General features: G+C 37.8%; 1 protein-coding gene across 4 annotated transcripts in view; it reads left to right on the top strand.

Annotated features, from left to right (window-relative positions):
• Positions 1–26,234, top strand: part of CTNNA2 (catenin alpha 2) — a 1,515,416-nt gene that overhangs the window by 1,439,915 nt on the left and 49,267 nt on the right. For all 4 annotated transcript variants that reach the window (XM_072637016.1, XM_072637013.1, XM_072637014.1 and 1 more), the window contains 2 exons: positions 11,692–11,797; positions 18,206–18,340. In XM_072637016.1, the coding sequence (XP_072493117.1) occupies positions 11,692–11,797; positions 18,206–18,340 (241 nt within the window). The remainder of the gene's footprint in view (positions 1–11,691; positions 11,798–18,205; positions 18,341–26,234) is intronic.

Raw genomic sequence — 26,234 nt, 5'->3', positions numbered from 1 at the left:
GTCCTGTTCCTCCCAGTGCTGCATGACCAAGGCTGTGTTCTGCTCTGCTCAGCATCCTATGAGATAGACCTTTCCTGTTGGCCTTCTCAGTTACCTTTGGCTGGAAATCCCTTTTGCTCTGCTGTTCTGTGGCTTCTGCTGCTCTAGACTTTGTTGAGAGTCATTTTTGCAGGTATTTTGTGGGCTGTGGGGGAAGCGTTAGAGTATATGTGTCTTTCTACTCTGCTGTCTTGGCTCTGCCCCTCATATATACTTTCTTTAGTCTGTCTTTTCTGATCCATTGAGTTCTGAAGGCTCATTTCCTCTTGGAATAATTTTCTTAGATATTATTTTGACTATTTTTTTTGCATGTAATTATCTTTTTCTGTATCAGATCCTTGAAGGTAGGAGTGATCTCATTCTCAGTTTTGCGTTTCCAGTGTTTAACGCAGTATCTGGCACATAGTAATTGCTTAAAAAGGATTACTAAATCTTATTGGGTTTGAAAAACAAAACTCTCAAGCCATCAGTGATTACATCAGTGATATGTTTTTGTTTAAGTATTTTGAGTTCTTTGGATAGAGATTACCCTTTCCTCCTGGAAGAGGAAGAATAAAAGAAAAGAAGGAAGAATACATAATAAAAACAGCAACGATGATGATGATGATGATGATGATGATGATGATGATGATGATGATGTTATATAGCCCTGTGAAGATTGTAAAATACTTTATATACAAGGAGAAGGCATAGATCTATAATTCTCATTGGCATAGGATCCTTCCAATGAGGATAATCTCTTTGTTAGTGTAAGTTATATCTTTTCAGAACATGTTGTGCTAGAGTTGCCTATGTTAAAGGTGTCAAACCACACCAGATTGAATGAGGTCCACAGTACTCCTAAGTGTGGTCCCAACCACATTAAAATGCAATTCCTATATGATTTTAATGTATGATGTATTAATAACATATATTTGTGTGTGTATGTGTGTGTGTGTGTGTGTGTTTGTGTTGTGCAGCCTACAGGCATCCTTCTGTATAGTTAAGTGTCTCCTGTTTCTATGTGAGTTTGACGGCACTGCCCTAGAACATCAAAATGTTAAGTGACTTGTCCAAGATAACATGTAAAGGTCCACTCTTTCTTGCTTCACAAATATTATCTCCTTAGGTCCTCAGGACAACCCTTTGCGATAGGTACTGTCATTACACCCATTTTATAGATACACAAATTAAAGCTAAAGTATTAAATTAAATTAATATGTATTTAGTGCCTACAATGTACCAGGCACCATGCTAAGCAATAGGGATATAAAAAGAAGACAATCCCCCTTACAGTCTAATGAGGGGAGCAACAACATGCAAGCACACATCAACAAAGTGACTTATATTAGGGATAAACAGGAAATAATTAACAGAGGGAAGGCACTGGAATGGAGAGTTTGGGGCTTCCTATAAGAGATGGTGTTTTAGCTGAAGTTTAAAGTAATTCAGGTTGGTTTGTGGTTGGAATAGTGGAGGGAGAGCATTACAGGCATGGAGAACATCTAGAGAGAATGCCTGGAACTGAGAGATGGAGTGCCTTGTTCATGGACAGCCAAAGAGACCAGTATCACTGGATCAAAGAATGCATGTCAGAGAATCAGGTGTGAGAAAACTGCATAGGTGGGTGGAGGCAAGGTTATGAGGGTTTTTGAATGCCAAATAAAGTATTTTATATTTGTTTCTGGAGGCAATAGAGAATCACTGGCATTTATTGAATAGGGAGAGGTGGCATGATCCAACACGAGTTTTAGAAAAAATCACTTTAAGTGACTGAATGAAGGAACACCTTGAATGAGGAGACAGTTGACGTAGGCAGGCTCACTAGGAGCTATTACAATAATCAAGGAATGATAGAATGAGGGCTTGTGCCAGAGAGATAGCAGTGTCTGAGGAGAGAAGGGGGCATATTTGAGAGATGTTACAAAGGTGAAGTGGGCAGGTCTTGGCAAGAGATTGGATATGGAGGGGTGAGAGATGCTGAAGAGCCTGGGACAATGGTGTTGCCCTCTATAGTAATCAGGTCCAAGGTTATACACATAGCTCTACTATTTGCTGCTTTATAGGAATCATCTCATTTCACTCTCCCAAGAGCCCCTTGAGGTTAATGTTCTTATTATCCGTAGTTTCCAGATGGAAAAACTGAAGCTGAGGGTTCATTGACTTGCTTAGGATTACATAACTAGCACATGTCAGGGGCAATATTCAAATTCATATTCTCCTGACCCCAAGTCCAGTCCTCTATTCACCATGGTTAAATGCAGGCTTCAGTTGGAAGAGGAGTAATTTTTGTTCTAAGCCTGTAAAAATGGATTGTCTCAGTGACAGTACGATTAGCAAAACTGGCCCTGTTTTAACACTTCTTGACTTCTTTGTAGGAAGCCCTGTGTATTTTCAGCTCAAGGCCCCAAGCAGGGGAATAAAGCCATCTCCTGCTCTTCATTCAGGAGCCACTCCCCAGTTCCATGGCCATACACTGCCCCCTCCCTGTCCTCCCCCAAAACCAGGGCTGCCTTTAACACAAAAGAAAGAGTTCTAGTTGATTAGAACACACAATTAGAATTCCCAAACCAAGTGATTATTGTCCATTTGTGTACTATGGTATTCTTTCCTCTGATTACCTTATTTTTTTTTCCTCTCTCCAACTAATCCATTAATTTTGCTCAGTAATCCACAAGATATGCACTCCATTATTATTGAAAATTAAAGTGCTTTTGCTACACTCTTTGTATAGTAACTTCTTCATGAAAGGCCACTGTAGACCTTTACTTGCATCCCAGTCTCAAAATTCTGCTTCCATTGCAAAGACACTAAAGGGATAATCAAAGATGAATTCCTTCTTTGCATTTTTGTTGCCAAAAATAAACAACTCGTGCTGGTCATGCCTTGCATTATTATAAGGATAAAAAAAAACCAAAAAACAAAACAAAAAAACCACTGTCCAAGGAAACAAAGAGACATGGCCTGTTTGGGCATTGATATTTATACCCACAATGCTTAGTACAGTAATAGCACTTAGGAATATGGATAGGGAGTAACCTTGAGATTTCATTGGGATAGGGAACTTCCAGAGGAGGAAATTCCTTCTACCAACACAAGTTGGCAGTTTCTCTAATTATAATATTAAGGTCAAGGTTCATAACCTTTTTTCTGTCCTAGATCCTTTTGTTCTATACATCCCTGCACAGAATAATGTCTAAACATGTGAAAATACCCACAATTGCAAAGGAAACTAATTATGTAGAAACAAAGTTTTTCTTAATTAGTGGTATTTATTTCCAATTACATGCAAAGATACTTTTCAACATGCATTTTTATAACATTTTGAGTTCCAAATTTTTCTCCCTCCCTCCCCTTCCCCCTTTCTTCCCAAAACAGCAAGCAATCTGATATAGGTTAGACATGCACAGTCATGTTGAACATATTTTCACACTTGTTGTCATGTTGGGAAAAAAAGAAAAAAAAAGAACACAAGGAAGAGAAAAACAAACAACAAACCCAACAAAAGTGAAAATAGTGGCTTTGATCTGCATCCAGATACCATAGTTCTTTCCCTCAATGTAGATGACATTGTCCATAATGAGTCTTTTGGAATTATCTTGTATCATTGTATTGTGAGAAGAGCTAAGTTTATCACAGTTAATTAGCACACAGTGTTGTTGATTCCATGCATCATCTTCTCCTGGTTTTGCTCACTTCATTTAGAATCAGTTCATGTAAGCTTTTCACGGTTTTTCTAAAATCTACCTGCTCATCAGTTCTTCTACAACAATAGCATTCCATTCCATTCATACCACAACTTGCTTAGTCATTCCATACTTGATGAGTATCCCCTCACTTTCCAATTTGCTTCCACCATCAAAAGAGATGCTGTGGTTTCCTGTATACTGGTCCTTTTCCCTTTCTTATGATTTCTATGGGATAGTAGCCTAGTAGTGGCATTGTTGGATCAAAGAGTTTGCAACAATAACCCTTTGGGGATAGTTCCAAATTACTCTCCAGAATGGATGGATCAGTTCACAACTCCACCAACAATGCATTTGTGTTCCAGTTTTTCCACATCTTCAAGATTTATTTTTTCCCATTTCTTTATGTGGAAATAAAGTTATCAAAATACTTTTAGAAAGCCAGTTCATCAGTCCAATTGAAGAACTTGCAGACTACAGAGCAGCCTGAGTATTGAGAATCTGTGATTGGACCAGGGTCAAATAACCAATATATTTCAGTAATATGACTTGAACTCAAGTTGTCTTGGCTTAGAAGGTAGTTTCCTAGCCCTTAGTCCTGCTGTTTATAATAATTCGAAGTTCTATATTACCATTGATACTACCTCTGTGACTTTGGACAAGTCACTCAGCCTAACAGCATTGGACTTGGTAATCTCTGGAGTTATCTAAAAACACCTCTAGATCTGTGATACAGAGATCTTGTATAAACCTAATTCTGCTTTGTCTCAGAGGGCAGAAAAAGGAACACTGTTAAAAACTTAAAAGGGACAGGAAAAAAATTATTAAGAATTAAAATTAGGGGCAGCTAGGTGGCCCAGCAGAGAGAGAGAGAAAGTGCTGGGTCTGGAGTAGGAAGACCTGAGGTCAAATATGACCTCAGACACTTTACTGTGTGGCCTTGGTCAAGTTACAACCTATTACCTTAGGTTCATCATCTATTAAATGACAATAAAAAATAGCATGTACGTCCCCAGGCTTCTGTGAGAACAAATGAGATTATATTTGTAGAGTACTTAGCACAATGCCTGGCACTTTGTAGGTGTTATATAAATGCTACTTTTTGTTGCTCTTTAGCCCAAAGTAAAGTGGGCTAATCAGAAAAGCCTCAAACAAAGGCTAGGTGGTCAGACATTGGGCCTTTTGTAAAAAGGGTCATTGATATGAAATCAGACTAGGTAAACTTTGAGATTTCTTTTAACTTTGAGAGTCTGGTGAATATAGCTTCCTTTTTAAGAAATGTATTAGACACTCTTAGTATCTACTAACTAAATCCCAAATGCCTTGGCTAATGATATCAATAATAATAATAGTAAATATGCTGGACATTATGCATCCAAATGAATACTGTCCTTTTCAAAGCAGGCCCCTCAAAGTATATGAACTTATTCCAGGATAACATTCCAAGTGACTGTTAGAAGACATCTCTCAGAACCCCATTCTTCTTACGATTCTCAGTGGTGGTAGTTCTTTTTCTGTTTATGTTGGATTTGATTTTTGGAAATCTGCAAACGTTATGTGTAATGTTATTTTTCATCCTTAATGCATTAGTTGGTAGACAAAACTAGTTTGAAGAACACACAGGCATGCACATGAATTGTGGATGTAATATACTGCAAGTATTGAATGTCATATGAGCTTTCTAACTTGGTTTTGAGAAAGAAGGAGCTCCAGACAGTGTTTTTAACACTGACAACATCAGAGGAATTCATGTAAAGCCTTCCTTCTCTCCTCCTTTTCTCCCCTTCACACACACTTGCATGCATACATGCACACACACAGCCAAAAGTAATTACATTTACGAGGACAGTTATTACTTACATACAGGAGTTTAGACATGATTGTGAAGAGAAGAGAGGAGAAGAGAGGAAAGAAAGGTGGAAGGGAGGGAGAGGAGGGGAAAGAAAGAGCTCAGTCTAATTAAATTGCCAAACATCTTATTAATTATATGCACCTCAGGATGATCCCCAAAAGCATATACAACTGAGAATAAGGAAATAAAGAATTAGGAAATTGAGAGTCAGCATATTTGTGCAACAGTCCCAGGGTCATTGGCCCCAAGCTTAGGATGATCTATGACTCACCCAAGCTCAGGTAGAGATTCATCCCTCTTTAGAAGAAGGTAGAGTGTTTTCCTTCAGAAGACCTTATGTGTATATAATATAAATATAAAATTAAAACACAAACAAGGTAGTTTGGCAGGCAGCATCCCTAAGTTGGGGTGAGAAAATCAAGAAAGGCTTCATTTAGATGATGATGTTTAAGAGGCACTTTAAAAGAGAGCAGTTTTATAAGGGAAAGGTGAGGAGACATTTTAGTTCAGGTATTGGGAATAGCCAGTCTTAGGGGAGTTGGAGTGTTATGTGTGAGAAGCAGAGAGAGGATCAATTTAGTGGGACTACCCAGGATGGGAGCAGAAGTAGTGTCCACTGAGGCTGGAAAGACAGGTTGGGCTGTCTCTAAAGGGCTTTAAAGACTCAACAAAAGAATTACATTTTATTCTAGAGGCATAGGATGCCACTGGAATTTCTGGAGCATGGAGCTGTGATTTCATTGATATAGGGAATGTAAGAGGGGAAAATTCCTTTATCAGCTCAAGTCTGTCACTATCTGTCACTAATTTATAGTCTACAAAAGTTCTCTAGAGAACTTATAAGTGACTTGCCTACCATCTCGTATTTCCATCTTGTTCCTCGAACCCCCACTGGTCTGAGCTTGCTGGTGATGGAGGCATAGACCATTCTGTCACACTCTTCCTACCAGTCAATTTGCCATGCTAATAACCAGCATGTACCAAAAATTGGAATTGATTTTACATCTTGCTGGCTAAACCAACAAGGAAAAAAATTCCTACTTTGGACCATCAAAGCATTTATTAAGTACTATCTATGTTTCAGGCACTGGGCGAAGCATTGGAGAAAGACAAAGAAAGACAAAACACATCTTTACCCTTAAGGAACTCACAATCTAATGGGGGAGAAAACATGCAAACAACTATATGTGTGCAAAATATAGGGAGATGATAGATACAAACATGATAATATAATATATTATTCACTATATACGTTCAGACATGCTTGTCAGAGGAGGATGGGGGAGGGAAGGGGAGGAGGAAAGGAGAAAAGGATAGGAGTGAAGAAAAAGAGAGAAGAGGGGAGGGAAGAAGGGAGGAAGGGAGGAAAGGGGAAGAGAGGCCAATGTTACTAGATCATAGAGTCCTATAAAAATTTTTTATATATAATTTATGAATTTTTCAGTTCCTAACATTCACTTCCAGAAGAGTTTGAATTCAAAATTTCTCCCCATCTCTCCTCACATCCCACCCCAGGACAGCATGCACCCCATCCATGCTTTACTCCAGTATGCCCTCCCTTGTATTACACCCTTCTTTCATTCCCCTTCCCCTCTATTTTCCTGTAAGGCAAAATAGATTTCTATGCTCCATTATCTATATAGCTTAATTTCCAGTTGCATGCTAAAACAATTTTTAACATTCATTCTTAAAGCTTTGAGTTCCATATTCTCTCCCTTCCTCCCTACCAATCCTCATTGAGAAAACAAGCAATTCAATGTAGGTCATACATGCATAACAATGCAAAGCACTTCAATAATGGTTATGTTGTAAAAGACTAACCACATTTCCCTCTGTCCTTCCCTGCCCTTCATTTATTCCATTAACTCCCTTGACCTGTCCTGCCACAATAGTGTTTGCTAATGATTATTCCTTTCCCCAATTTGCTGTGCCTTCTGTTATCTTCCCTCTCCTATCCCTTTCCCCTTTGCCTTCCTGCAGGGTAAAGTAGATTTCCATATCCAATTGGATATGGAAATTCATAAGCGAAATTCCATGAGAGAAAGGCTCAATTATTTTCTTTCCTCTCCCCCCTCTTCCCCTCCATTGAAAAAGCTCTTTCTTGCCTCTTTTATGTGAGATGGTTTGCTACATTCTACCTCTCCCTTTCTCTTACTTCTAGTCCATTCCATTCAACAGTAAATTTTATTTATTTTAGGTATTCTCCCTTCATATTCAGCTCACCCTGTGTCTCTGTCTATGTATATGTGTATGTATGTATGTATACATGTGTGTGTATATAAACACAAATACATATATACACACATGTACATATGCATACCTACACATATATAATATACACACATACCCATATACACCTACATTTAAGTGTTTATGTGTGTATATATGTATATGTGTGTGTATGTATGTGCATGTATACATACATACATATATATATATATATATATATATATATATATATATATATATATATATTCTGCTTAAGTACCCTAATACTGAAAAAAGTTTCATGAATTACAAATAACGTCTTTCCATGTAGGAATGCAAACAGTTCAACTTCAGTGAGTTCCTTAAGGTTTTTCTTTCTTGTTTACCTTTTCGTATTTCTCTTGATTCTTGTATTTGAAAGTCAAATTTTCTATTCAGCTCTGGATTTTTCAAAAAGAATGCTTGGAAGTCCTCTATTTCATTGAAATTCCATGTTTTCCCCTTAAATATTATACTCAGTTTTGCTGGGTACATGATTCTTGGTTTTAATCCCATCTCCTTTGACCTGTGGAATATCATATTCTAAGCCCTTGATCCCTTAGTGTAGAAGCTGCTAAATCCTGTAGTATCCTGATTGTATTTCGACAATACCTGAATTCTTTCTTTCTAGCTGCTTGTAATATTTTCTTCTTGACCTGGGAACTCTGGAATTTGGCTATATATTTCTAGGAGTTTTCCTTTTGAGATCTCTCTCAAAATGTGATTAGTGAATTCTTTCCATTTCTATTTTACCCTCTGGTTCCAGACTAAAAGGGCAGTTTTCCTTGACAATTTCTTGGAAGATGATGTCAAGGCTCTGTTTTTTATCATAATTTTCAGGTAGACCAATAATTGTTGAATTATCTCTCCTAGATCTATTTCCATCTCACTTGTTTTTCCAAAGAGATATTTCATATTGTTTTATATTTTTTTATTCTTTTAGTTTTGTTTTGTAATTTCTTGGTTTCTCATAAAGTCATTAGCTTCCATCTGTTCCATTTTAATTTTTAAAGAACTATCTTCTTCAGTGAGCTTTTGAACCTCCATTTCCATTTGACCAGTTCTGCTCTTTAAAGCATTCTTCTCCTCATTGGATTTTTGAACCTCTTTTACCATTTGGACTATTCTATTTTTAAAGGTTTTATTTTCTTCACTATTTTTTGGGTCTCCTTTAGCAAGCTGTTGACTTGCTTTTTATGATTTTCTTGCATCACTCTTACTTATCTTCCCAATTTTTCCTCCACCTCTCTTACTTGATTTTATCTCTTCCATGACCTTAAACCATTGCATTTTTTTTAGAGGTTTTGGAGATAGAAGCCTTGATTTTAATGTCTTCCTCTGATAGTATGTTTTGTTCTTCCTCATCTGAAAGGATGGAAGAAAATACCTTTTCTACAAGAAAGTAACCTTCTATAGTCTTATTTTTCCATTTTTGGGGCATTTTGCCAGTCAGTTATTTGAAGTTGAGTCCTTTGTCAAGTGGAGGGTATACTCTTTAAGTTCTCAGTTCCTCTAAGGTGTCCCAATCAAGGGAAAAGAGTTACTCCTCTCCTGGCCTGCACTCTTGTCTGTGAGTAACCACAAACACTTTTTTCTGCCCAGGATCTGGGAGCAAAATTTCCTGTCCACAGCTACCACCAGCTCCACCATGCCAGTGCTCCCCCTCACCCCAAGACTGCCCCTGAAGCTGAGATCCAGATTGACTGCTTGATTCACCCAGTATCTTTAGGCTGAGGGCTCTAAAAGTGAATGCTGCTGCCATCCTGGAGTAGGTGCTTTGGCCAGAACATGCTCCCTTCTCACCCATGTGAAGGAACTTTCTTCCTGTCCTCTGAAGCTTCCTTTGGCTTTGTGGATTGAGAAATCTGGGAACCGCAGCTGCTACCCATGATTCCATGTCCTGAAGCATGCTCCAGTCCTGTCCATGTAGTGGCACCCATCCCATCCTGGGCTGTCCTCTGCTCAGAGCCTGGTGCGATAGCCTTTTCTTGTTGCCTTCTAGGATGTCTTGGGCTGGAAATTTCCTTCACTCTGTTTTATGGCTTCTGCTGCTCTAGATCTTGTTTACAGCCATTTTTTACAGGTATTTTATGGACTGTGGTGGGAGAGCTAGAGCAGATCCATCTTTCTGTTCCACCATCTTGGCTCAGCTCCCCTCTATAAGATTCTTAAAAGAAATAAAAACAAATGCACAGTGACGTTGAGTGTATATGGTGGGAAAGAACATTTATGTTGGCTAATTTTTTACTCATAAGCTACACCAGAAAGTAGTGAAGATGATTAGAAATAATTCATCTGTATGAACATTCCAACAGGAAACTGATTTAAACTTGGAAGCACCAGCTAAATGTATACATTTTTATGAACATTATTAAACATTGACTTTTTTGCTTTTCATTTAAAAAACATCAATACAAAGTGGCAAGAAATAAAAAAAAAACCTTGGAAAAATAACCAAGAAAGTTTTTACATAAATGAATACCCCTACTTCAGGAGGAGGGAGTCAGATTGTCTTGATATCTGCAACTCATCCATATTGCATGAAAATTCACATGTGAAGCTTCTGCCTCTGTTTTGAAATCTAAATAGCAATTGAAAAGCTAACTCACCTCATGAGAGGGCTGTTGCCCCAAGAAACTATGACTTTCACATTCTCTGGTGTGTGTTGGAATGAAAACAGAGATACTAAATTATCATAACATTACATTTGGAACTAGTAAACTTAGAGAATAATAAAAATATTTTCCTGCAATTAAAGAAAATTAGAAAACTTTTTCTGAAACACCTTCTTTATAAAAGAGTACTTTATGCCCTCCTACTAAAAAAAACTTTAATGAGTATTGATTAGAATGATTATTTAACACACACCATCAGCCCAGTCTATGTTTCTCAGGGCATGATTTTCTTCACATTATGTTTGAGCCATGGCTAGTGAGATTTAGGTTTGTATCCCATAGTGCTGTCTCATAAATAATGTTTGATAGATATAAAGAGATGAAGAGCTGTAGGAAAAGGACAAGAAGTGGGATTTGAATGTATTTTCTCAGATTATGCCTCAAGTCACTTAGCTACCATTGGAGGAAAAGCAAAGAGATGACAGTTCATAATTTTGGGCTCAGGGGTCAGAGCTTCTTTAGTTTGTGGACTTGTCAAAAGCCAATGAAATGTGCTAGGTATTATTTTCAAACAGCCTTAGCTTCTCAGTGGATGTTTAGATGACGTTACCTGGAAAGCACAAATTCTGTATCCAATTTCTCTAAGTGAAATGTCACTTAGCTGTTATAGTGGATGGAATACTGCTCTTGGGTTTAGGAAGACGAGTCAGAATTCTGTGTTGGGCTCTTACAAGTTGTGTGACTCTGCCTGTGATATTCAGTAGCTGTGTGATCCTAGTGAAATCACTTCACTGGATGAGGAGGACTCAGACTAGAGGGCCACTGAGGTCTCTACCAATTCCAAATATGTCAACTTATAACATAGAGGTAGGGTAATCGCGTTCACATTCCATCCCAACACACTTGCTATGGGACTTTCTACGCTTAAGCTTTCTATCTGGAGCTACCCCACTCAGTGCTATTAGGAAGCTAAATGAATTCATAGAGTTAAAACCCTTTGTAAATTTGAGAGTACTCTATAACTGTCTACTATTATAACTATTCTGATTTTTGTTGTTGTTTAGAAAGGAAGGCCCTGACTAACTCAACCAATACAAAGTAAACACAGAGCCAGATTTAAGAAGTGATAGGACAAGGTGTGTGTGTGTACGCGCGTGTGTGTGTGTGTGTGCATTTAATTTTTCATCTTTATTGCATTTTTATCTTAATTTAAATATATATTTTAAATCTTCTTACACTTACATGTTAATTCTCATATTCTGTATTCTTTCAGAGGGAAGGGTCCATTGAAAAACACTTCTGACGTCATTAATGCTGCCAAGAAAATTGCTGAAGCTGGTTCACGAATGGACAAATTAGCCCGAGCTGTGGCTGACCAGGTAATCTAGCTGGAGAGAGCTAGGCACTCCTCTGAGTGAATTCTCTAATGAGCATCTAAGACTCTGTTTTGGGTTTTATGTATCAATAAATGCTTTTAAAGAATGAAATTCAGGACTTGGAAAACACTTTTTGTAATTTTTCCCCCCAGGTCCTGCAGTGGTGGAAGAGGCAGATATAGCTCAAAGAAAAGTCCTCATAACTTGTGTTCATAAAGTTCTGAATTAATCTAATTAAAGACCTTCTCCACCTCCTGATAACCAGGGACTTTCTAGGCATAGACAACTGAGTTTCTTTAAGTTGCCTTAGTTTAAAAAAATCAGGGGCTTCCTGTTTAAAAAAATTAAAAAAAGGGAAAACTCTGTCATTCATTATATTTCTTTAATAATTCCATTCACTTGGTGAATTTCCTCCACATAAACAGATTAGTCACTCATCGAGATTTTATTGATGCGTATATTTGAGAGTTACTTCTTGGGGGATGGAGACAGTAACTGTCCCACAGTCTCTTAATGTCTGTCCCTGTCTTCTCTCTCCTTCCCTCTCTCTCTCTCTCTGTCCTATAGATAGATACATAAATATGTATATACATATATGCAATACATATTCATATACATATACACATATGTGCATACATATATATGCTTATGTATATATGTATGCATATATTTATGTATGTGTACATGTAAATATATGTACATATTTGTATATAAATATGTAATTTATAAAAATATAAATATAGAAATTCTATTTATATATACATATATGCACATCTATATGTATACATACATACATACATACATGTATGTGTACATATCAAATCTCCCAGGTCTTTCTGATATGGAGACTAGTCCACTAACCACCAGGCTACACTGTCTACTTACTTAGTATTTATTTTATTTCTTTAAACAGCTTTCAAAATTGGACCTGTGATTTCATTGATTTAGAGAACTATCACCAAGGAAACTCCCTGCAATAATGCAAAATGTCAACATTTTTGTTTTTTTGAGAATTCTTAAGAGACTTGTGTCAAAACTGAATGATAAAGTAACTTGCCCAGAGTAAGGCATGTATGTCACTAAATCAAGATTTGAACTCAGATCTTCCTGATTCTAAGGCTTACCTGCTATCCTTTGCCCATGCTGTCTCACATTTTTATAGGACAAGACCAGTGATTGCATTGGGATCAGTTAATTTTCATGAGAAGTCTACTTCTTACAAGATAGATTGGTACCTTCTTTGAGAAGTAAGGTGAATTGTTCAAGAAAACACAGCCAGTACCTGTCAGAGTTAGGAGTAAATCATTTTTTTTCCTGGCTTCAAGATTGTCAGTCTATTAATTATTCTGCACTGCCTTTCTTCAATACCTTGAATAAGTGGAAATTATCTGCTACTGTAAGGGAAATTTTGTTTTCTCCATTCATTGTTCCTGCTTCCCCAACTGGGAAATTTGAAATTATCTGTCCATGAATTTCCTCAAGAACTGTGCTGTAAGGTCTCTGATGTTGTCACAGTCTGTGATCAGTCTCCAAACAGTGCTGTAACCCTTAAGATGGCTCCCATTTTAGCAATGGAAAAGTGAGTCCACTCCCAAATGTACGCGGGCTTATTTTGAGTTCTGACGTTTCCTCTTGTAATTGGGTCCAATTCAGCAATTCTTTGTTGATTTGACCTTGATGGAGAATGGGAAATTACTCATAGGAGCTCTTCAGATAACTTAATATATTTTTTAATTTTAATCATTTGGGGGTGGAAACCATCCTATTTCCCTACTATCGTCAACATACAGTACTTATGTAAGTGAACCCCTGTTCAGTTTCATCTTTGGAAATGGAAATTTTAGTAGACTATCATGCAAATGATAATTTTACTAGACTATATCAGGATATTTTGTGGAAGGATATCCCTTCCACATCACAACTTTCCCCATTGTGGTTTCAATATATTGTGGGCCAGCATAATTTAAATTGGAATTTTGAGGGAGTTTTATGCAAGCCATAGATGACACAGAAAAGCTAGCAGATGACAAAAAGCCCATCACCAAATATCAACCCCAAATTTTACAAGAAGGTATTGTAAATACCCCCAAAAGAAAAAAAAATACCAGACTTCTGGTACAAAGGGAGGGCCACAAAAAATTACACAGGTTTTCCAGCTAACAGTAGCAGTGCACCCCTAACCCCCTGTGATATGGAAGGGATAACTGTAGCATTGTTTACAACTAACAAAATGGCTTTCCTCCAGCTCCTGTAACATGGATTATTCACATCTTGGTTGACTCTCACCTTAAAGTAAACATACTTTGGGGTCTACTTAATAAAAAATTACCTGCTTAGGGGATTCAGCAATTCCCCATCCTCATTCGCACACACCACACACACACATGCGCGCACACACACACACACGGCACTAGATGGAGCTCAAGGACAATGCCTGTGATAGGTCCTCTTAAACCATATATAAACATGTCAGCCTTTGCTCTATGACCTTGCATACCTAAAAAGCACATAAACACATATTGGTCTCATGCTAACAGGTTTTTCTGAGAGCAAAGTATGTGTTTAAATGCATTGAACATTATTTTTTCATATCAGAAGACATGAGTTCAAATTTCAACTATGTCACTTGTTGCCTAAGTAACCTTGGGCAAGTTGTCTCATTTCTCTGCGTCATAATTTCATCTTTAGGCATCAAGGGGGCAGAGTGGACTGAGCACTGGACTTGGGGTCAGGAAGATCTGAGTTCAAATCTCACCGCAAGCATTTACAGCTAATGTGACCCTAGGCAGGTGACTTGGTGCTTCTCAGTCTCTGTCTCCTCTTCAACTATAAACGGAGATAATTGTAGCACTCATCTCATAGGGTTCTGAATAAGACAATGTATATAAAGCATTTTGTAAATATTAAAGTGCTATAAATTACAAATTATCAAGCTATGATGAGCTTTAAAATGTGGAGTTCAGGTAGATGAATTCTAAAACCTCTTCTATAACTAAACAACTAAAGATGTTTTAATCTATTTAAGCCACCTAGATGATTTTTTTTCTGCTTCTTGATTACTTCTGAATTCTCAACTGTGTCATGCATAGCTAAGAATCCTAGATAACTGACCTCTAAGTAAGATAAGTTATTATAATTTGAACCTCATATAGTTTGTCATGGGTCAACTGAGTGGGAGGTAGATAGAGAAAAATCAGAAAAACTCTTCTTCATGACTTGAAATCCAGCCTCAGACACTCGAGAACTGTGTGATCCTAAGCAAGTCATTTAACTGTTTGTCTCAGTTCCCTCATCTGTAAAATGAACTGGAGAAGGAAATGGCAAACCATTCCAGTACATTTGCCAAGAAAACACCAAATTGAGTCATGAAGAGTTAGACATTACTGAAATGACATAACAAGAAATATAATTTGCTATGGTAGAGGGCATACATTTGGGGAAGGTACTTCATATCTTAGGCTTTAGTTTCTTCATCTTTAAAATTAGGAGATTCAACTCAGATGGCTTTAAATCTGAATTCAAATCTATGACCATATACTACAGAGATCTATGTAAATCTCTCAGGGAAATCTACCAGTTTTTATAGGAAATATGAACTTTCAGAGTATACTGAGCACATAACCTGCGTGCATACACACATTGGGTCTTGGATAATTCATATTAAAAGGGAATCTTAATTATTATTCCTGCCTTGAAGAGGCTTAGACTCTGAAAGGGGAGGCAACATGACCACACTTAAAAATACAATGAAATGAATGATGCCATACTCAATACAAATTGTACTGCAAATGCTAAAGAGAAACTGGAGGAAAACAAGTGACTATATTTTGGCTCAATATAATGGGGACATTTTTATTTGAGAGGCTGAGGGCAACAATATCTCCTATCTCTAGGGTTGATGTTTCAGAAAGATTGTTCCTCTTAAATGCTACTGAACAGAAGTGGAAGAAATTATAAAATACTCAGAACTGAGTCCACTACAAATTTGTTACCAAACCTTAACAGGATTCTCACTGGAGAAAGGCAATGGGTATGATAGAAAGAAGGAATGAAAGTGGGAGTCAATATGTTTGGAAGGAAAGAACGGAATCTACAGTTTGTGTAGAGGGGTTGGTGTTGGCTTGGAGAAGGGACTTGGCTTCATCAGAATATGCAGAAATTGAGGAGAAAGTGAGTAGTGATGTTAGGAGGATCTGGGATAAGGAGAAATGGAGAAGAGACATACAGAAAATGGCCCCATTCTCTTCATCAATGTATGAAATGAAGACCTCAGTTGAAAGAGTGGAAGGAAGGGATGTCATACATTTGAAGAGCAAAGTGAAGGTCTGGAATAAGAAGAGTAATAGGATTGTAGTGGATCTAGTCATCACTGCTTTGTGATTTTCTCAAGTGTTTTTTTCAGTATCATGGAAGAAGAGCGATGGTAATAGATGGTAGGAGGATTCTAACGCTGATATTTTGCAAAATGTGATCAGTAATAAGACAAGGGAGCCAAGAAGTCAAGAGTTAAGACTAATATTGAGTTGGACTGGCTCATGAGGAAGACAAGCTTTGGAAAGGAGAATGGTGTAGCAAGACTGTAGTCTCTTTGAAAAGAAAGCATACCGTCTAAACAAGACATCCTCACTTCCATTTTTTTTCCCTCATTATAGAGATAACCACCAGAAAGTGACTTGCTCTTTCTGTTTTTTCTTGGATCAGGACCTTCTTATACCATTGTGAGGATTTGAGTGGTTGTAGAGGTGTTCCGCTTGGGAAGACATGTGTTTTGCATTTTAAATTCCTCTGGATGAGGTTCAGCTGAACAGCTGACAATGAACAAAGCTGGGGAAGCCATCAGCAGATGCTTTTCTGTGGCTGGAAAATGTTTTCCCGAAGTTTCAAGATATGCATGCAATATAAACTTTTTATGGACTGTTGCATTTTTAATTACTGCTCCAAGGAGATAGGCCTTCCAGTTTAATTTGCTCCAAGGTATTTGTATTGAAGGCTTTGTCAGCTCTCTGGAGAGATATCATTTTAAAGTTAATTCTTTTCAGTACATGGGTCTCAGGAGTCGGATAAATATTACAGTATTAAATAGTTGCAGGAAGGAGAAATGGTCTCCCTGGTATTCTTCCTTGACAGATGCAATAACATAGAAGAAGGCATGTTGGTAACAGCCATGCAGAGAGTAGGTTAAACTTAGTGACCTCTTTAAATCCTACTTCCTTGCTTTTGTTTTTATCAAAAGAGAAAAAATAGCTGTGTCTAAATCATATGTTTGAATGAAACAGATAGAAGCTGTGGAACTTTTCAAGGCTGGCTAAACACTTTCTTAGTACTTGACTTGGATTTCTCTGTTTCTTACACTCTTGTACACATAACCGTATGCCAAAGACTACCATGATTGATCTTGGACACTTTTTTCTAATGTGTTTATTTAAGGTGCCTGATGACTGTGTTAGTGAAGTATCAAATTGAATGTAGAATTTCCAGCTCTCCCAAATTTTCAATCTTTTGATTTTTCTTTGTTTTCAACCTCCCAGATCTCTGAAGCTCCATGTTATGAAGTACAATCACACAGCACCTTTCATGTGCTGCCACTCACATGAGGATTTTAGGGAGTCATGATTTAGGCCACTAAGCAGGGGCACACTTTGTTGAGCCATGGAAATAATTGATGGAACCCAGAATATTCCTTTTAGCATTTAGAATGATGACTCTCTTTTCTTAGTTGTTCATGTAATGGGCATTGTGTTTTCCTCCAGTTCATTTCAATTGACTCTGAATGAATTGTTCTAGGGACATTTCCACTTGTATTGGTTATGAACTATCTCCAAGCCTCTTACGTTTAAGGGCCTTGAATAGGTCGCTGTCATTTTGAGATTCACAATGAGTCCAAAATGGAGACAGGCGTGCTATAATAAGAATGATTCTCTGCTTAGACAAGCAAAGGAAATAAATTGCTTCTTCGTCTTCTTATTAAAGCAGCAACTTGAAATCATATCCTCTAATGCAGCATGCAGATTACCATAAGTGATTTCCTTCCAGGGGAGAATGGCTGGGTGTTATGCATCAATAGACTACCATGCTTCACGAAAGCTGAATGGAGTTCTCCACAAAATAGCCTCTGAGATTACTTACTTGTCTTTACTTTGCAGAAGGCAACTAACAAAGAGTGTAATTAATTATTTACAGATGATATCAATACGGTCTTTCTGGGATATCTTCATATTTGAATTCATGAGATTCTGTGGAAGCAGAAAGAATAATTTTCAACCATTAACTCCCATCCCAAGGGGATGGGTGGGTCGTGCTTTATTAATATACTATAGACACTAAATCATGTCCTTCTGTGAGATTTGATGTGACAAGTGTTATAAAAGGTGCTATGTAATTGAGAATGCCACTTTTTTTTTTTATTTTCAGTGTCCTGATTCTGCGTGCAAACAGGATTTATTAGCCTACCTTCAACGAATAGCCTTGTATTGCCACCAGCTTAACATCTGCAGCAAGGTCAAGGCAGAAGTACAGAACTTGGGCGGAGAGCTTATTGTATCAGGGGTAAGCTGGTATTTGGATGTCATAGTTTAAAGGTCCCAATGTGGTAGCAATTGTAAGGAAACAATTCTTGGCAACAGTACTGTTTCAAAAAAATAATAACAAAAATCATTAAAATAGAAGTAGACAACAACTCAAACGCTAGTGATTCATACATAGGGAGGCTTTTTAAAAATGTTATCGCCATCATTCCAGACCTTACAATAACTGGTGAAGAGCAATTTGATTTTCCAATTACCCTGTGTTTATACTAGCCTTGTAAAATCTCCATTCTTCACAAGAAAACTAATTTCATAGTCTGGAAACTCATTGCCAAGCTGTGACTATTGTAATTATTTGGGGCTTTTGTATATTTACTCATTGTAAGTCTACTTCCCTTTGTTAGTATTAGAAATTTGCATCATTTGTAGAAGAGCCAGGACCTCTACATGAGGTTTGTGTTCATGTCTTATAGACAATGAAAATGACAGGAATTCCTTCACTCAGGTTCCAATGCATACTAGGTTTATCAATGACCTAAGACCTAGAAGACGTGCTGTTGCCAAAAAGAAACTAACATAGCTGTCAAACACTAACAAGTACATTTCCTTTGCTCAGTTGTTCCCATTTTTTTTTCTTTTTGCCATGGAAATAAATCATCTGGTCCATTTCCATCCCATGAATCAACATGGAAAATTCAAGGAATATTTAGTACATGCAGTATTTCTTGGTAGGATTTCCATATGGAGGTGTTGGGTTTCTTGCCCATGTCTTACCCCCCCCCCCCAGCCCCTGCCCTTCCTCATCCCTAGGTCCAAACTCTGGGAAGTAAAGAAAACTTCCCAGCCCACAACTTGCTGGTCATTGTGATTTGTGTGCAAATTCTGAAGTGTGACTCCAGCAACCTTTATCTCTTCCTACCCCTCTCCCAGCCAACTGCAGTGACATCATTTTAAATGTGTGGCATTACTTGTGATACAACATTTTCAAGATGGTGGATGGCTTGTGAGGATTGGGTTGGCCATGAACCCCAATTCTTTGTAAAGCCCTTTTTCAGGAATTTCACCTTGTGAAAATAATTCAGTCCTCAGACAAGTTTTTCAACTGTGAGGGAGAAAAACTAAATCCCATTTGAATCCAGATGCTTCAGTTCATGATTGATTTTACTTGCAAAGAAGGTAATTGTGATGAAAAAGGACTGGGCTGGCCTGGAGACACCATCTTGAAAGCCAACTCTGTGCTGTCCTAGCAAGGGAGCCTAAGAAATTGGCTGCACCATGCTGATCCGAAAGGTTCTCCATTTCTTCACCTGGTCAAAGAAATCCAACTTGAAAATCTTCCACTGCAAAGCCCTAATCTGTCTTGCATTGTGCTCTCCTCCCTGACTGAGTGGTCTTTACCCTCCAAACTCTTGCTTGTAAGCAATGCTGTTGCATTTCAGTCGCCATGCTTCTTTTCTTCTCTTCTGCCTTGATGGTACCATCCTCCATGCCATGCAGCTTTTTTCATCCATCAGTTGTGGAACTGAGTGCTTTTGGTTCACTGTGTCATATGTGCTTTAAATCTTTCTCCAATTTCTTCTTTTTTTAGTTTGTTATTTTTGAACATGGATGCACAATGCATCTTTGTAAACCTCAGACTCCACAGCCTCATCCTCCACAAAGCTTTCTGGGCAGAAATGCTTACTGTCATTTTCTCTGGCACATTATTGTTAGCACTCACTGCTTCCAAAGCCTCATCTCCATTGTCTGTTCCTCATTTAGATGTAGTCCCAACCCATCAGTGGCTTTCATCCTTTGCATTGTTAGTTTTGAAGATATTTTCAGGGACTCAGGAATCCTGGGCTAATGGGATCCTTGTCTTTGAGGTGTGTTGTATAAAGTTAATGAAACTGATAATGGTTTCTCCTGGAGGAATTGTTCAGAGATCCATCGTAACATTGATACAGGACTTCTTCATGGTATGTAACATGGGATGTAGCTGCAGCAAAGGACCTGCTCTTTGGCCTTGTTGCATTTTTTTTTTGCAAAGGAAGATTGTTCTCCAGGCTCCTGGGGGTGTCTGTAGATTGCTTGTCTCTTCTCACTTCTGTACCCATCTTATTCTTCGTTGGCTAAGCCAATCAGTCCACCACAAAGTTCTCTGGCCATTATTGACTACCTTCTGAAAGTCAAAAGGAGCCAAGAGTATGAGGTTCACAAATGAGAGAAAATGAAATGAACCCTTTTTTGCTAGGAAAGTACTGTACTTGGGGTTCAAGTTATATTTGGGGTTCCCTCCCTTACTTTGTCCTGGATTGATGATTATTCTGCCAGATACTTAAGAAGATGGCACTGTAGTTCATGTTTGCAGCTGCAAATGTTGGATACAATCTTTATAGCTTTCCCGATGTATTCATTCAATGAAGATTCAGAACCATGCTGCAGGGCTGAGAAAAAAATGATTTGAAGCCTCCTCTGGAAATTGGTATAACCTCTCTGCCAAGCACAGGAGATTTGGGACACCCTGTTTCCAGATGATGCCTGTCTTACTGAGAAAACATGGCATTAACTTTCAAACCTAAAGCCAGGAGCCTTAACTTCCTACTCTAAATTTGTATACCTGTATATAATGAATTTGTGTCTTCTAAATAATTTTAGATGTTTTGAATATAGGGATTTTTTTCCTTATTTTTGAAATAATTCTTATTATTTTATGTATCATGGATACCCATATGTTTAAAATGCACATGTATTAAAAACAAGTGTGTGTGAAAACATTGAGAAGTTCCTACCTCTGCTCTCTTCTCTTCTCTTCTCTTCTCTTCTCTTCTCTTCTCTTCTCTTCTCTTCTCTTCTCTTCTCTTCTCTTCTCTTCTCTTCTCTTCTCTCTCTCTCTCTCTCTCTCTCTCTCTCTCTCTCTCTCTTTTTCTCTGTCACTCTCTCTCACTCTATGTCTCTCTTTTTCTCCCTCTCTCACTTTTGTTCTTCCTTTCTTCCCTTTGGGATAAGAGGTGAGGATGATGTTTTGAAAAAGAATTTGCAGTAAATATATGAACTTTTTCATTAGCCAGAAAGAAAATTCCTGGGATAGGATAAGTCTATAGTAACTGTGAATCTGTATGTGTGTGTATGTGTATATGTGTGTGTGTGTGTGTGTGCAACTGATCTGTGTTGGTGGAAGAGACACTTTCCACACTAAAAAGTCTGATTAATAACTAAATAATATCCCAGAATATAATAGATGGATGACCTCGGGTCACATTTATGCAAGTGTATATACATATATACATATATATACACATATACATATATATATATATAATATATGTATATGTGTATATATATGTATATATGTATGCATGTATGTATATATATGTCTGTATGCCTGAATGCATATATATTCCTTATAGTCATATAGACAGGGTATCCCCAAACTGTTGGTGCTATTTTAAGCTTTAATACCTTAAAGCTGTGTTGATTCTTGGGACACTGTCTATATGAGAAGTCTCATGATGTGACAACTTGAAGTCTGGCCTAGGAGTCATGAAGACATGAGTTCAAAATCTGACTCTGGTACATATTAGTTGTACAACTCTTTTCAGCTCCCTGAAAGTCTCAGTGTCTCAGATAACTGAGAGTGTAAGGTGTATATGATGAATAGCATGGGTTTTCCAAGTTTCAAGTTACCTACACAGATGCTATTGCAAGCACACATACATGTATGTATGTGTTCACATATATTATGTGAGTATATACATACATGTGTATATACACACGTATGTGTAACCTCAAGAAAACTTGGGTGTATGGGCACATATGCATGAATGTAGGTATATAGGATTATATATCTCCTCTTTTTACCATGTGGGTTTTAGATTTTATTGGTGTGGGGAACTCAAAGCAGGAAAATTTTCACCAATGCAAACCTGAATCTGCTCTGCTATTGATGGTTTTTGATGCTTGTTTGGGGCCTTTTGACTTTAAGTGACTTGACTAGGGTCATACGGCCAGTATGTATCAGAGAAACATCTTGAAATTTGGTATTCTTGACTCCAAAGCTGGCCTAACATTCCCTATGCCCTGCTGTAAATGTGTACAGAAACACAATTACTCCTTTATAGTCTTGGTTAGAGGTCAAGTGGGAAAATATTTTCCTTCCCCCCCACTTTGGTGTTTTATGATATTCTCAAGGAGTTGTTAATGATGGGAAAGGAACTCCACTTTTCACATTAAAGGTCAAGTGGCTTTATTGTCAAATGGAAGTAAATTCATTTCCTTGTGCTCTAAAGGGGGATCTTGACACACAAGTATCATAGAATTAAGCTTAGAAGTTATCTCAGAGGGCCTCTACAAAATGGCTGACCTAGCCTGGAGACACTCTCTTGAAAGTCTACTCTGTGCTGTCCTAGAAAGGGAGCCTAATACGTTGGTTATTTCTTGCTAGTCCCAATGATTCTCTACTACTTCTATTGGCCAAAGAAATCCAACTTGAAAATATTCCATTGCAAGGCCCTATGCCTCTAAGAAAAATAGTGTGGCATAATGCAAAGATAGTCCTGGCCTGAGTCAGAATATCTGAGTTATAACCCCACCTCTACAATTCTGACACAATTCCTTTTGATAGATTGATTTCCCTTTCTGAACCTCAGTTTACCTATCTGTAAAACTGAAAATAATATTATAAGTTGTATGTGACTCCCTTTACAAACATCCCAGAACCAGTAAGGAGTAAAGCAAGGACCAAAACCAATTCATCTGTAAAGCAAGGACCAAAACCAATTCATCCTCATAACTAATCCACTAATCCAGTGGTTTTTCTAAAATGCAGGTATAACTGAAATTACATTCCCCAATATTTAAGTGTTACTAAATCATCTCTCTTTGTGTTTCTCTGTCTCTTTCTCTGTCTTTCAGTCTCTCTCTGTCTCTGTTTCTTTCTATGTACCTTTCTCTCTCTCTCTCTCTCTCTCTCTCTCTCTCTCTCTCTCTCTCTCTCTCTCTCTCTCTCTCTCTCTCTCTGTCTCTCTCTCTGTCTCTCTCATCTTATTCTCTGCTTCTCCACTGGTCCCTTTCAATGTCTCTCATTCCTGTCTCCATGCAGCACTTATCTCAGACAGTGGTGTTAGCCTTGTTTCTTGACTGTGATGTCATCATGGAGTTCATAGATCTCTCTGCACCCTGGTTGCCTTTCTACCAAATAAAGATGATGGGGAAATTAGAACACAACAGTGTGACAAAGGGAGCATCCAAAACCAATGGGCTCTTTTGATTCATTCTTAAAGATATAGTTTTCTAAATAAGATTTATTATTGCTATCCTCTCTCCCATGGTCAGACCATATCTGTTATTTTGTGTTTAATCCCAGGTACCACAGTTTAGCAAGGACTGAGACACTGGAGAATGTCAAGAAGAGAGCAATCAGAATTTGGGAAGGTCTGGGAGTGTGTCCTTAAGAATAGGCTGATAGAAATGCTAGCATTTAGCCTGAACTTAGAGGGATATGAGAGTTGTTTTCAATTATCTCAAGGGCTGCATGACAAAGGAAGATTTAACTTCTCCCCCCTATTTCTAGGGAGCAAAACTAGGAGCAGTGGGTAGAAGTTTCAAGGTGGCAGGTTTAGACTTCATCTAACAACATGTCTTCTAACGATTCAATCCATTCGAAGGTGGAATGGAATGCCTTGGCACAGAGTAGTTAGTTCCCTGTCACTGGAGGTTTTCAAACAGCTGGACAGTTCTTTTATAAAGGATAATATAGAGGGGAGTCCTCATCAAGGGAAAGAAGGTTGGAGAAAAATACTAAGGTCCATTCCAACACTGAGATTCTCAGATTGTGAAATGAGATGACATCTCAAGTTACTTCTGTCCTTATCAGAATAGAATCCATTAAAAAGTAAGGAGGCATTCTTTTTTTCTTGTGTCCTAATGGATAATCTTCTTACTTCTCTGCTTCAAGAGTGTGTCCTTTGTCAAGGTAGGTTCTCCTTCCACTGATGAAGATGGCAACCCATTTACAGCCCATAGCATCCTAAACCTAGATCTGTAAGAGGTCTTAAAGATCCAAACTCCTCAGTTTATACATGAGAAAACTGAGGCCCAGTAAGTGGCAGTCATCTGCTTGAAGTCAAACCATAAATTAATGTCAAAGCTGAGATTAGAGCCTAGGACTTGTACCTTTTACATTATATAACATTAAATCTAAATCACAGATAATTCTAAAATAATCAATATTTGACTTTGGAACTATGTAGTAAGATATGCCCAACAATACTTGTACATGTACACACACACACACACACACACACACACACACACATACACACACCGGTTGGCTTATTCAATTGTGGGTTATCCTCCTCCAAGTCCAGCCTAGGAGCATTTGGCCAGGTTCATGAAACCAATAATTGACCATCTTACCAAGAATCATTCCAGGTAAATCATACCTTTAGCTGTTCACCACGCATGGGATTCTATCTCCTGCCTCCTGGCCTTTGCATAGGAAGTTCTCCTTGTGAGGAATGCCCTCTCCTTTGTCTGAATGAATGAATGAATGAGCTATTGTCATAGTCAGGGAGAGAGCTGATGAGGACTTGACCTACCACACTGCTGCTATGTAAAAAAGACAAGGTGATGAGTGAGAATGGTGTTGTAGGGGGAAAATAAAAATCTGCAGCTGTTTGGATATTGAGTTTGAGGAAGAAAGTAGTGTAAACAATGATGGTGAAGTGATGACAACGGATGGCTGGGAGGAAAGTGGCTCAATAGAAATAGAGAAATTTAGGAGAGGGAGAGGTTTTGGAAGGGAAAATGTATTGTGTGTGAGAAACATAGAAATGCATATCCCCACATGTGAACATGCTTATATGTACATATATATGTGCATGTACACATGAGTATGCATGTATATTTAATTTTGAGAATTTGAGTTTTGCATGGTATGTCTCCAGTACTTCACATAGTGTCTTGCATATAGCAAACACAGTAGATCACTGTTGATTTGGCTTAGAATTTAACTTGGAACAATCAGGTGGAAATGTTCAACAGACACTTAGAAATGTACATTGGGAACTCAGGGGAGATATGAGCGTTTGATTTTAGTTCCAGGTTTAGATTATAATTGTTCTAGTATCAACAAATGCCTGACACATACTATATGTTTAATAAATGTTTCTTCATTAATTCAAAAAAAATAACTTTTCCAAGTGAATGTTCGCACTAAATTTTCCAACCTTGTAAATGTATTCCATTTAGGGAAAGGGGAGGTTTCTTACAGTTTCTAATTATTCATTTCTATCTCATCAAATTAAAAAGTTTGATATATTTGATCAGTTTCACTGAGGAAGAAAATCTAAGAATAAGATTATTAGGACTTTTATGTTTAAGCCTTAGTAACTGAAATGAATACCTCCAAATGCCCTTTGATTTTTCTATGCAATATACTTTTGATCATCCATATTAAGGTAGGAGAGAAGTAGAGAAAAGTCCAACACTGAATCAAAAACAAAGCTATTTGGTTTGCGGATGCATGTTGGCAGCAAAAAAAAAAATTGAACGTGAGTGTTACATATTCTGGACCTTTCCAGGACTTCATAACAAACTCATCTAGTTTATCACTTTTCAGAGGAGGAGACATTTAGAGTTGTAAGCTAAATATGTCTTTCTTGTTGGTTGATTCAAGATGATGAGTGTTTGCAAGTGCTGATGGGAGAGAAAAAACAGGTCTGTTAATCCATCAGTGTTTAGAAAGGAGGTTCAAAATGGATGTCATTTGATGATAATTGCAAATTGACTATCTTTTAAGTTGTCCATTTTTATATAAAATGTGACATTCAATGATTCTCCCTCCTTACTTTGCCAGCAAGTGTCACTAAAACTTTGTCACCCATAATCTCAGTAGCCAAATACTTCACAGGTGTCATGAAACAAGAGTTTAGAAG

Source organism: Notamacropus eugenii, chromosome 1 (assembly GCF_028372415.1).
Source record: "Notamacropus eugenii isolate mMacEug1 chromosome 1, mMacEug1.pri_v2, whole genome shotgun sequence".
In the NCBI taxonomy this organism is placed as follows: Eukaryota; Metazoa; Chordata; class Mammalia; order Diprotodontia; family Macropodidae; genus Notamacropus; species Notamacropus eugenii.
This window is presented reverse-complemented; position numbering and strand designations above follow the sequence as displayed.